This window comes from Rhopilema esculentum, chromosome 19 (genome assembly GCF_057945365.1).
Source record: "Rhopilema esculentum isolate cy_ngs chromosome 19, ASM5794536v1, whole genome shotgun sequence".
NCBI classification, from domain to species: Eukaryota; Metazoa; Cnidaria; class Scyphozoa; order Rhizostomeae; family Rhizostomatidae; genus Rhopilema; species Rhopilema esculentum.
Window position 1 is genome coordinate 1,000,484 of NC_142833.1, and position 12,492 is coordinate 1,012,975.

A 12,492-nucleotide genomic window follows, 5' to 3' on the forward strand; every position below is an offset into this window, starting at 1 on the left:
CTGTTCTGATACAATCCTTGACAAAAGTCCTTGGAACACCCTGCGACCAATGAAAGATTTTGAAGAAATAAAGGTTTCCGGCCGTAAGATAAAGAAATATCCCCCTCCCCCCAAAAACAATGTTGGTTGAAAAGCCTATTACTTACCCTTGCTGATAAAGTGACTGTTGCTATTCAACATTGTTTGAAGGGGGAGAGGGGGATGCTACTGAAGTTATGCGAAATTTTAGCTTGGTGTACCAAGACTTTTGGCAAGGATTATAGCTTTGAATACAGACGTTTGAAAAACCGTCGAATTTCTCTTGAAATGTTTTGCTTTCCGGAATACCGGAATATGTGTTTTATCAGAAAATTGGAATGGTCCAAGCAGCAGCTTGTTTATAAATGGGCTTTTGTGATTGGCTCATTTTTCAATGACAGGATTCATTTCATCAATACATTGTTCCTATAATGGCCTATTAGCTTTAATGAGAAGTTTTATCACACCGGTTTCTATTTCGATGGCAATAGCAGAGACTTTAATTCTTGAAAGCACGACTCGTAAACAATCTTCCTCCTTGCCGCTCTGTTCATTGCTTTCCTGCTTTCTTCCACTGCACCCAAGGCCTTTCCATTGATATTTTTCATCCAATTCAATCTTGGTCTGCCTTGCTTCCATTTGTCTTCTACATACCCCTCTAGTATGGTATGTGAGACGGTGTTACTGTGCCTACAAACATGGCCAAACCATTCCAACCTCCCCTTCTTCTCAATCGTCAGTAGCTCCTCTGTTTGACCTACCTGGTTTCTTCTAATACATGAACTGACTTCGGCATTGGTTACGTGATCCGTGTATGATATTTTAAGCAAGCGTCTATACACATTATGTAAAACTATATTATGTGTAAACTACATCTTTCTTGGAGACATTTGCGCTTTCGGCCGGTACTGTATAAGGGGATAAGGGGGAGAAGGTAATGAAAGTATGAACAGGGAAGGGTTATGCCTTTTTGACATCTGCTTAAGAAAGACTTTGCAATCAAACTTGAACAAAAACAGAAGACTCTGAATGTACATGTTTGTAATTGAATCCAATATCTGTTGATTGATAGCAAAAAGAAAAGAATAAAAGTTTTTATCGCCCGTACCTCAATAGCTTGTTTTTATCTATCACGAGGAAGAAGCAAAACAAATGGTTCACATGGTATAAAGTGTTACCACGATGTTTGAGGGGGAATCCTTGATTTCCGCCCAATCTTTTTGCTGGCTCTTGAATTATAATATTGTGGAGTATTTGGTGATGGCTTATTTTTCAAATGAAGTGTTTACTCAGCTTTCTGGTCAATAGCATTTTACACAAAATCGAATAAGCCCAAGGTGATATGAAACAGTATATCCCCAGTTGTTTGCAGACTTTTTATGTAGACATAAATATCGAAAATCTTAATTCCTTTTGTCAGGAAAAAGTAATAAGAAACGGATGTCATCGTTTTTATTCAAAGTTGTTTGTTTAATCTTTGCACCTGTTATTGACGCAGTTATAACTACTAGGGTGGTTGCTTCAATAAGGCAGGAACATTTTCTCATAGTCGTTTGACGTTGAAGAGAAACTGGAAAACAAAGATGGTCGTAATCAGAAATCTCTTTAAAGTATTATTCGTTTCTTTGTGTACAAACTCAGCATATCCGGAAATTTTCACAGCTGGTACCTTTTACGATGTTTCATTCGAAAGTGGGGATGCAGAATTGCCCTCCTTGGAATATCTGGTCGTTCTAAATGAATGTGAAGCGCAAAGCTCTTGCATCCATGTCGTGAAACTGAAGAAGACAGGGGAACTAAAGAAAATCACCTCTGTTAAAGAGCTTGAAGAACTGAAAAACAAGGGTGATGTTGCTTTGGTATGGACGAAGATGCCTACAAGTAAGTCAGATTTGTAGGTTTTTATATCCTTCCTATCCTCTAAAGAAAGGCGCGAGATGCAACTGGAGTAGCTTTGCTTGGCTCTATAAATAGAAATTTGACAATGCATTTTTATCTGTTAATATGTGACTATAATTATTCTGATCTCTAAGGCAATTATTTGCTTACGTAAGAAAGTCAAGCATGTACCATTTGGTTTCCAACCTTTTTTAAAAGTTGACTTAATATTCGAAACGAAAATTTTAAAGAGTGTGCATTTAACCTCCTAAGTGTCAATTATATAATTCAATGACGTTGGCATGTAAATGTCATAAAGGTCCTTTTGATAAAATGTTGATTTGTCGACCCTTTGTACACGTTCAGCTCTGTCTAATTCGAACTCATTATAGTCGAATTTTTACTAGTTTAAACAAAATTCTCATGTCCCATTAAAATATACATTTATATTTGAATCTCAGTATATCGAAAATTCTTCAGTACGAGCATTTCGTCCACCACAAAATAGAAGTAAACTGAGGAGGTTGAGTGATATGAATTGTCACAAATTGCTAATTCCTATTGGAGGACTGAATTTGTTCTGAGTACAGTTTTCAAGATATCAGACTAAAAGAGGAGGTATCTCTGTCGACTCAAGGACACTGTTTCTACATGGAATGTTTGATTTCCGATGAGAGAAATTGAAAGTATCGGAATTGATAAATAAAGCAATGATCGAGACATCGATGATCAGAACGATGTGCTGCTATTGATGATTAAGGCTACGAATCGGAACAATAAAATATCGTCGTGGAAAGCGAAATCCAAAAATTATTTGAGGTTTATTTGTCCTGCCCTTTAAACTCTTGATATGTGACAATAATTATTCTGATCTCTAGATTAAATAAATGAAATTATAAAAATTTCAAACAATATGTTTGCGAAATTTCATGTCTTATATAAACTATTCTCGACTTTTTAAAGCTGCAATGTCAAAAATAATGTCATCAATCGAAAGTACGTCCATTACACCTTGCTCGATGCCGAGAAAAAACCACCCAATTGAATCTGGCCTATACAGTAGTGTCCCGCATATAAGAAACAACTTTTTTGATTTCAGGTCTGATGTGTTTCTTATAAAATGAGATATACATTTAAAATCAGGGTAATGTTTCTTATACAAAAAACCATGTTATACTATTGATCATGTACTCAGACACCATCGCAATGAATGTGATAAAAATACCTTAATATTTTTAGTTGTATTTGTAATTTTTCACTTGTAGAAAAAGCTACAATTATTCCTGAAAAGTGCTTTTTGCTTAGTTTGCAATCAAAATTTTTTTTCATTTGACCAGGCTCAGTTTGATTAAACTGGAAAGCTGAAAACAAACAGTTCTTATGGTCAATGATTTTAAACCCTTAACTTATCCTTTTATTAAAATAACTGACAAAATAGTAAGTGTAGAATGATTAATGTTTTGTTCTATTTTTCAAATGTTTAAATTATATGAAAGTTTTTGAATAAGAAACAAGCATTTTTTCAGACCTTCACCAGTTTCTTTTTAAAAGGGTTTTTTTTAAAAATCAGGGTCTGTGTTTCTTATATGCGGGACAATACTGTAGTTGATCTAAAGTAATTCTTTATACGTTTCAAAACACAGAAAGACTTCTCGTCGCAGCAGTTTGTCATCATTAGAGAGAGAATCGTTTTCAACATGTTTACCATATTTGTAATAGAATTCGACTGTATGATTTGAAACATAGCTTTTTCAACATATTTTCTAAAATCCATACAAAGTTGGATGTATGGATTTTAGAAATGACCAGGCCACAAAAGACAACCATCCATTTTACTAGCAACAAAAATGTGTCTTACTCCATACTCTTACATAAAGTTTTCTGTTTAATTGTTTCCCAGCGGGGCACTCTGCACATAGACATATGGGAGGGGGGGGGGGGGGGTAAGTCCAAGAAATTTAAAGGCCACCCAAAAATATCAGCTCATTTTCAATAAGACCCAAAAATATCAGTTTTACTTATATCTTGTACCCAAAAATATCACAAATTGGAATTTTGGGTGAGATAATATGACATAGCATTGGGATCTATTGACAATACATTTGATTCGGATATGGAAATCTCACGAATACCCAAAAATATCAGTGTTTCTAAATTTGATACCTAGAAATATCAGAATTGTATCTACTATTTTCGCAGGACCCAAAAATATCATTTCTGACAAATATTTAACCCAAAAATGTCACTTTTGGCAAACATTTGACCCAAAAATATCGGACTGACACCACCCCCCCGTATGTCTGTGTGCCAAGTGCTCCCCTTGGGAATTGTTTCCCAAAAATGTAAATCTGCATATATGAGTTACAACAACGAGCATTCGAGTTAAACCCCAACGTTAAACCTAACGCAGTCAAATGTTTTGTCTCCTCTATCTTTTTTATAACTGACGTTTTCACATTTTCACTAAAGTTGAATAGTTTTTGAAAAAAGACTTTCTATAAAATACTCTATTCAATATAGGAAGATAAAATAAATAATTTCAATATGTCATAGATGTAAAAGTTTGGCTTCATTTTTCTACTGTCTTGTCAAGAGACTTGCATTTTGCAAAAACTTTTTCCTTCCGAAATTTTCCGCAAATTTCTTGGGTATTAATATTTGCGAATGGACCAAAATCGAATATTTCATGGGAACTTATTTAAAACTATAGAGTGTAAATAATCCTAGGCTGGAACGTCTTTATACCCAAAGCGTAGCCTTTCACAGATAATACCAAAAAAACTTAGCCTCAGAATTAAAGGCGGGTTAGATTCTGGGCCGGGGGCTTAGGTCCCACATGAATGGAACCTAATTGATAGTCCGCTACTAAATGTAACCTATTTGGATTGAATCGTATATCTGTAACAGGCCCAAGCTGTGTAAAGTAAATAAATGGTTTCCAAAATAGAGATAGTTCAGTGAGGGTTATCACAAGGTTTATGCCTTGGACCACTTTTCTTTCTAACGATCACTCAAATTGCCTCAAGAGCCTAACGTTTTGTACGCTGATGAAATTTTCTTATATTACTCTTTCCATTCTTTGAAATCTTAACGATAAGACAAACGGAGAAACAATTATTGCTTCTTTGTAGTAAAAAAGGTTATGTGCGATGAATACTTGTTACATCTCTAAGTCACAAATTAAAATTGGTGGTGGAGATATCAAACTTGTGAGTGACGTAAAATGCATTGGAGTTCAAATGGATCAACAACTCCAATATACAACACATTTGTACACCGCCACTAAAAAGATCTCAAGAGGTCTTGGCATTCTACTGCTTGCAGAGCAATATCTACCCCTTTTTCTATCAAAATCTGCACAGAACCTTGGCACAGCCCTATTTTAGATGCTGCTGCACAGATTGGGGTTATGTTGGGGTATTAACTATAAAAATGTTGAAAATACTAAAACAAATTAAGCGGCAAAGTTGATTACTAACTTTTCCGCCACTCCCAGTCATTCGTGCACTTTGATGTTTCACAGCAAGAGAACTAATTGATCTAGTCTCTACTTGGACTGTTTAGGGTAGCAGAAATTCTGTTCATCGTTCCGTTCATTCACATAGGTCCTGCAGGGCCATAGCTACTGTTGTTCTTGGGTGAGTTATCTGATTGATGTTAACTAACATTAAATACTTTTTCCACAGAGCTCAAGAACGTTGCATTTAAAGGAAATACCAAGGCCATATCAAATAGTGGGGTAAATTCTTTGGCCGTCGATGGAAACAAAGACAACCAATACCAATCATGCTTTCACTCAGCCAGCGCTGATATTTCACACTGGTGGAGAGTAGCATTTGGGGCACCTGTGCTTGTTTACAGTGTGACAATAACAAACGCTGGTGGTGGGTTATACCCACAACTGGCTGCATTTTTCAAAGAGGTTGATATCAGAGTTGGATATCAAGATACCAATGGAGTGAATCCATACTGCAGACGAAACATCTCCATAGCAACCCTTGCCACAGTTGATTTCAGGTGTGACAATGAGGTGCCAGGCACATTCTTATTCATCGAGAAACAAATTACCCAGTTGTATTTATGCGAAGTAGAGGTTTTTGGTATATTCCTTTTCTGAATTCCTTACATTTGAACACCATGAAAGCTGTTGATGGCTTTTCAAGGCATCTCTGTAGACGTAGGGCTACGACAAAGAGGTTTATGGTATAGATCTAGTACACACGGGGCTGCAACACATCCAATCTACTCAAGAAGGATTCACAGAACTCATCTAGATCCATTAGAGGCGTTTGGAAAGACAGGATAAAAGTATCACAAAGAGGTTGGCACAGGATTAACCTCCTCCCTTTAAACAGTCTAAAATCTGATATTATTTATAGTGATATGATTACATTTACACAATATATAATCTATTGAAAATAAACTTGCCGATTATGAATTTCCTGTTTGTTTTTGAATACTTTGTATAGTTAATTCCGACGGTTGGACAGAATTACGAAGAATTTCGTTGTCGCTTTGTTGAAATTGAGACGCCTGCTAGTCCTGGGTTTTAAATGCGAGATATAGAATGATGCCGCTTGGTACCACTGTCCCCTCTGAGTGGCCCTTGACTACCAAGAGTATGATGAAGTTAGTTTCTGCAAGCTGTTTTTGATGTCTGGCTGAAAAATCGTTTTGTTTGTTTTTTTCGAGTCGTTTTCTCCTTGTTCTTCAGAGACTCCAAGCAAGGAAGGTGCTTGGGAAGATCCACCGATTTTCTCCTTCTCGACCTCTCTTTTCAATCATGATTTTAAAATTGATTTTTCTTCAAACAACATCAACTGTCGCGTTGCTCAAGATGGGGCGCGTTGCTCAAGATGGGGCGCGTTGCTCAAGATGGGGCGCGTTGCTCAAGATGGGGCGCGTTGCTCAGTGAGGACCACGCTGACAACGAGAGAAGTATGCTACTGGAAGGAACAGAACTCCATTTAGAAGCAGGTTTGATCATAGTGGTTTAATATATAAGAAGGGAATGTGAGGATAATGAAAGTACTTGGTGAACTGTACATAGTTTGTAGACAAGTGGCAAGATACAAATCATGGGATTGATGAGATCAATTTAGTATTTTACAGAAGTTTCAATACCGACAAACCTAAGACTTATGTTGACAGAGGGTACCCATTAGGTCCCCTTATTCCCAAATTCCCGCTACGTTTTTAGCCTGATTCCTGATCATCAATTCCCGAACGCGAGGTTATCGATTCCCGATTCCTGGCTCCAAAAAATGACGAATTCCACTTCCCCGGAAAACATATTTGGTACCCTCTGAACCAAAGAAAAGGAGGCAAGGACTTCGAGAAAGACGCAGCCAGGGTTCTTATAGGGTACAGTCCAGTGAACCCTTGCACCCTAACAACAGCATCATTCAAGCTTTGGCACCAACTTTCGGGTCAGGGGAGATGAAATAGAATGTTTATGTAACAAATTGCAAGAAACATGAAATACTATCTTTAGCAGAGATATCAAAATCATTATTGGTAACCTAAACGCCTAGATGATAAAGACTATTGCTGAGAATACGTATTCAAAAATTCTCGGGACACAGTAGTTTTGCCTCGCCTTTGCTGGAAGCTCTCCTGTCGCAGTTTTGTTACGTTCTTCACGTGTGTCGTACGCAGTCAGCACAACTGCCCAAGATAAAGGCAGAGTTAGCGTTCATGGTACGTTCTTTAATCACGTTGCAGTAAATTCATTGTATAGAACTAAGAAACAGTCTCTCACTTTGCTTAACCCTGAAAATACAACAACTATTGAGACTATTCCTTTTACTTTGTTAGCACTTTCCTTCATACAAGACCCTTATTAACAGCTCTACGTCATTGTTCTGAAAAGGCCTATCTTGTATAAATTTGTATTATTATGATTACTATTATTACTATTATAGCTTTGGACATGGTGAACAAAGTGAAAGTTGTAAAGATCTTGTTGTGCTCCCTAGCACCACAAGTCTGGTCATAACAAACACGTGGTTTCAGCATAATCGAAGAACCTTATCAAAGATGCAGATGATGGTAAAGTTAGAGGATGATTTAAAGACTGCTGCAGAAAAGCTCTATGACAAAGTGAGAACATAGCAACATATTTTGGCTGCCATGTGTCAACATGCCAACGTGCCATTTTCTGCTACGTTTCAACATGTCAAATGTTTGTTCGTCTAAACCTGCCTTTTTGGAAATGAGACACAATAATTTAATATTTTAGTTTTAAACTATTATTATATTATTAGTATATATTATTATTATATATTATATTATTATATATTATTATTATATTCTTATTATAGTCATTCAATCGCATGGTCTCTAAATGAATTTGGGTACAGCGTATGTTTTGAACTTTTTTGATAAATAGGTATAAGGTAAATCATCTAATTTACCTGCGGTGTATAACTTGGATTCTTGCTCTTCAGAGGAGAATATTTGAAAGAGCGTTGATTTCCTATTCTTATTTTTTCATAGGATCATATGTTCTTAGTTGCAACCTTATTTGCACCCAGAGCGTTGTAATAGGGAACTTTAAGAAAGAGGAAAGCGTTTACTGCACTAAGCTTCAATGAGCAGGGAAAATTGATTAGAGGAATGGGACATGCAATAGAAAATTAAATGTACACGAAAAAGTTTTTAACTAACATCGACCAGAAGTGACAAGTTTGAGAAATCTAAGCCTTCGGGTTTCTTTCAAATCAAAGAAAAATGGAGGGAAATCAATTTTCAGCGTACATCTCCAAAACCTCCATTTCCACTAAAATTAGATCCGAATTCAAGAGAAACAACACAATTTTTCTTTAGGCTCGCGGCACTGATTGGTCAACTATACCGGTCTTGTGCTTGCGTTTTTCTGATTGGCCTATTTCGATCCACAACTGGGTATATATTTTTCCATCGTGTTTTTCGGAACCTATTCTGACGTTTTATGCTCTGAGGAGTGTCAGACGAAAAAGCTTATAGTATGTCGTAAAATGTTTGCTTTTTTCAAAACCATTTTCAAATTCTGTACCGCAAAAAAATTGTTCACAGAAACAACAGTATAAAAGATGTTTTCAACCAATGAATAAACATTTAAGAAATATAGTACGCTGTCACCGTTGGATATTCTATATCGTATGTTGAAAATGGAGAAGAAGTTCACATTGACGTTAGACTATGCGGTGTGTTTTACTAGGAAGCTACGGGAATGGCCTTGGTTGAAAAAAAATCGTCTTGCAGGATACAGGAAAAGATATATTGCGAAAAAGCATTTGTCTCATCATTGCACAATGCTTGTTGCAAAGTTTGCATCTGCGCCTGCGCTTGATACGCGTATGATTCTACAAATAAATACTATAATATATGGCCTTGGCTAAAGGCGCTGTAGGGAGTTGCAAAGTTAGAAAAACACGAGATATTGAATCAATATGACGTAAATATCAATGTCTGAAAAAGGAAATGCTATTGAGCATCAACCTTAATCAAAGATAATAACAGGATAAACAAACAAATAAGAACTCTTTATAGCAATTATTCTGCACAGCGCAGGTGATGTACAGCTTGAGTGACGTGCAGTTTGAGGAACTTCTCTAATCTCTTCAGCTCGAGGAACTTTTTTATATCTCTAGATCGAGGTACTTCTCTTATTTCTCCGGCTCAAGGAACTTCTCTAATATCTCCAGCTACAGTGACATTCAACTTGAGGAACTTCTCTCACCTCTCCAATGTTAAGTTCTCCACATCTACGATTTTTGCGATTTTTACGAGTCCCTCTCATAGAAGAATCTTATTTAAAACCAGAAAGAAACTGCTATGTGACTGTAGGGCCTATATTTGATCGTAAAACTCTACACTTCGTAGCAATACAGTATACGAGGACTGCAAAGCTTAAAATCTGCGAAGCCATGAATGGTTTATCAGACTTTAATATGATGAAAAATGCAAAAAGATAAGCTAAAGCTAAACCAGTTCTCCTGTTGTTAAATTGTCTTTCTTCACAAACATTGATTACATGCAATGCAAGTACAAGAACAGCAGAACTCACATTAGTCATGTTGAAGTCAAATCTCATTCCGTATGAAATTTCTTTGAACCATGATACAAGGCCTGGTACATTCAGTATGATCATAACAATAGAGCAGCACAGGCACCTTCTATCACCTGAGCTCCTCCACAAAACACCCATCAGAAAACATACAAGATATGCCAAGAGGCCAATGCTTCCAGAGACCAGAAGTGACATTATAACAGGCAAGATTGATTCTATCGTCAAAACAACAGCAGAAACGACTTTTTCACAAAACTTTTGATACCTAACATTCAATATTTGTTTTAGGACCTTCTGAACAAAAATATGCCCCAACCTTACAACTAACAACAGCAGGAACAGTAAGATTTTTGAAAAGTGCACTATTGCCATAAGTAAAGCACTTGAAATAGAAAGTTTTACCAGAACCAGACATGGATCAAAAAAGTAACAAGAAATAAAAGGAAGTGCCAAAAGAACAGGAATTCCATGATGTAATGTAAAAACAAAATGTGTCTCATCTGGTTTATTTGTTTGTCCCAGAAGCCAGAGCAAAGTCAAGGCAGGTAGCCAATAAAGTATTGAGGGGTATGTGAAAATTAGCAATTGTCCAGCGGTACCAATAGGATCCAGCCACATCTCTAAGGTAAAGTTGCATCTATCATGAAACCAAAGTTGTATTTCTGGGGTTCCTTCTTCTTGAGCAATATTGTTACTACTGTTTTTAAAAAATGAGAGGAACAGTTTACTGAGTGAAATGCTTTGAGAACCAGTTGATGGTGTACTTGTGAATTTTAGATTAATTTCCATTGATGTGGTAAAAACTTTGTAAATATCTTCATTCATCCAGGGCACATGAAATCGAAAAGAAACTGAGGGCTTTGCTTTTCGGCAAGAAGCATTAATCTTCAGCTTATAAACAAGCCAATGTGTATGTAGAGATGGAAAGATTACCCTGCATGTTGTTCTCTGATTATGTAATTCCTTCTTTTCTCTGGACAGGAGATATGGAACTCTAAAGTTATGTAGATTGTTGCCTATTCTAAAACTCACTCTTTCTTTTTTTGGGTCATCAAGGCCAAGCACAAGTATACTGCCATATTTCAGTATGTCACTTACATTCATCCGGACAACTTTGGCATTGGAGCCCTTTCTAGGTATAATGTGGGCCATTCTTGACAAGGTGGTAAATGAATGGCACTGGTGAATGCTTTCACAAACGCCAATCCAGTTTGCTATTTTTCCTTCATAAAATGCTGAGAGTTCACCTTTAAGATTATTTAGAACCAAAATGAAGCAGGATCTACTTTTTGCTGTTGACTTAAAAAAATGTGGGCTATTGAAGATTTTACATAAAGACAGATTCATTGAAAACTCTGGTTGCCCCTTTGTGAGAGAAACTGCAACTTCAGCACTGTTCTCTGAACTAAAGGCAGAGATAAAATGGTATTTTAAAACTTCCAGCCTTGAAACTTCATCTTTTGCTACTTGAAATTCTTTTTTATCCACCATGTCTATGAGTGCTCTTGTTATTGACAACACAAGCTGCTTGCACCAAACTATGCACCTATGATCAGTTGAAAGATGAACTTTAGGAATTGCTGTGGTAATAACTGACAATGACTGGTTTTTAAGCATGGATGAGCTTAGAGGTGTGAGGTCACTGCGAACTTGCAGATCTCTACTACCGCCACCTACAGAAACTAGCAGAATATGTTTCAAAATTTCAAAAACAGTGCCATTTGGTTGACCCCAGAAGTTAGCCAGTCTAAAATAGTAATTGTGCATATCCTGATCAGCATTTATAGCTGGGTGCTTATTCGGAGTTGCAAGTGTTATGATTGTGTTTACATTAATTGGGTTAAAATCTTGAATAGTAAACAGCCCTCTTGCAATCACACCACCCATTGAATGTCCAATCAAGATAACTGAATGTCTTTCTTTATTTGCTTTTTTATAAATTTCAAGGATCAATTTTAAGCACTCATTTACAAATGCTGTTTGTGACACCAGGTAACTTCCTTTGAGGGCAGAAAGTTCCTCTTTGAAATCCACAGCAAAGAAATCAAAATGGAAAGGTAGTGTTTCTGTTTTCCTTAATGCAACAGAACCCAGTGATCTGACTTGTTTGTAGCTACCTGCATTTCCAGGAATAAACAGCACAGGGATACCAGACATGCCATTATTTTTAAGGTCCATGGCATAGTATCCTTCACCGTAAATCATTAAAGAATACTTTGGAAACTTCTTTTTAAGAGCAGGATCCAAATCTATTTGTAAATACTCGGGATACTCAAACATGTATGTCATTTCACATTGATTTTCTTCCATTTTTTTCACGACTTCGAAAACACCCAAAGCTATTATGAGCCACCCGAGAACTGCAGCAGTTGTCAGGAGGAACGTTCTGTTGAAAAGATCTGCCATATTTTTTTAGCCTTTACGGCATGAATTTCCACCACAATGGCAAATAGATACAATGATATATAGTTGAATTTGTGTTTTTTTGACGCTGTTTTTACAGCCTCTCTGTCACAGCACAGCCTCGGATTTGAAATTATCTT

General features: G+C 36.6%; 2 protein-coding genes across 2 annotated transcripts; one reads left to right on the plus strand and one right to left on the minus strand.

The window, feature by feature from the left end:
* Window positions 1-47: 47 nt before the first annotated feature.
* On the plus strand, window positions 48-9,178 carry LOC135688298 (fucolectin-7). Its single transcript, XM_065205085.2, has 2 exons — window positions 48-1,899; window positions 5,583-9,178. Exons 1-2 carry the CDS (start codon window positions 1,602-1,604, stop codon window positions 6,011-6,013), a joined length of 729 nt encoding a protein of 242 aa, XP_065061157.2. The 5' UTR covers window positions 48-1,601; the 3' UTR covers window positions 6,014-9,178.
* A 141-nt stretch (window positions 9,179-9,319) lies between these two features.
* LOC135688289 (GPI inositol-deacylase) lies at window positions 9,320-12,355 on the minus strand. Its single transcript, XM_065205073.2, has one exon. The coding sequence runs from the start codon at window positions 12,353-12,355 to the stop codon at window positions 9,713-9,715; it is 2,643 nt and encodes an 880-aa protein (XP_065061145.2). The 3' UTR covers window positions 9,320-9,712.
* Window positions 12,356-12,492: the final 137 nt, after the last annotated feature.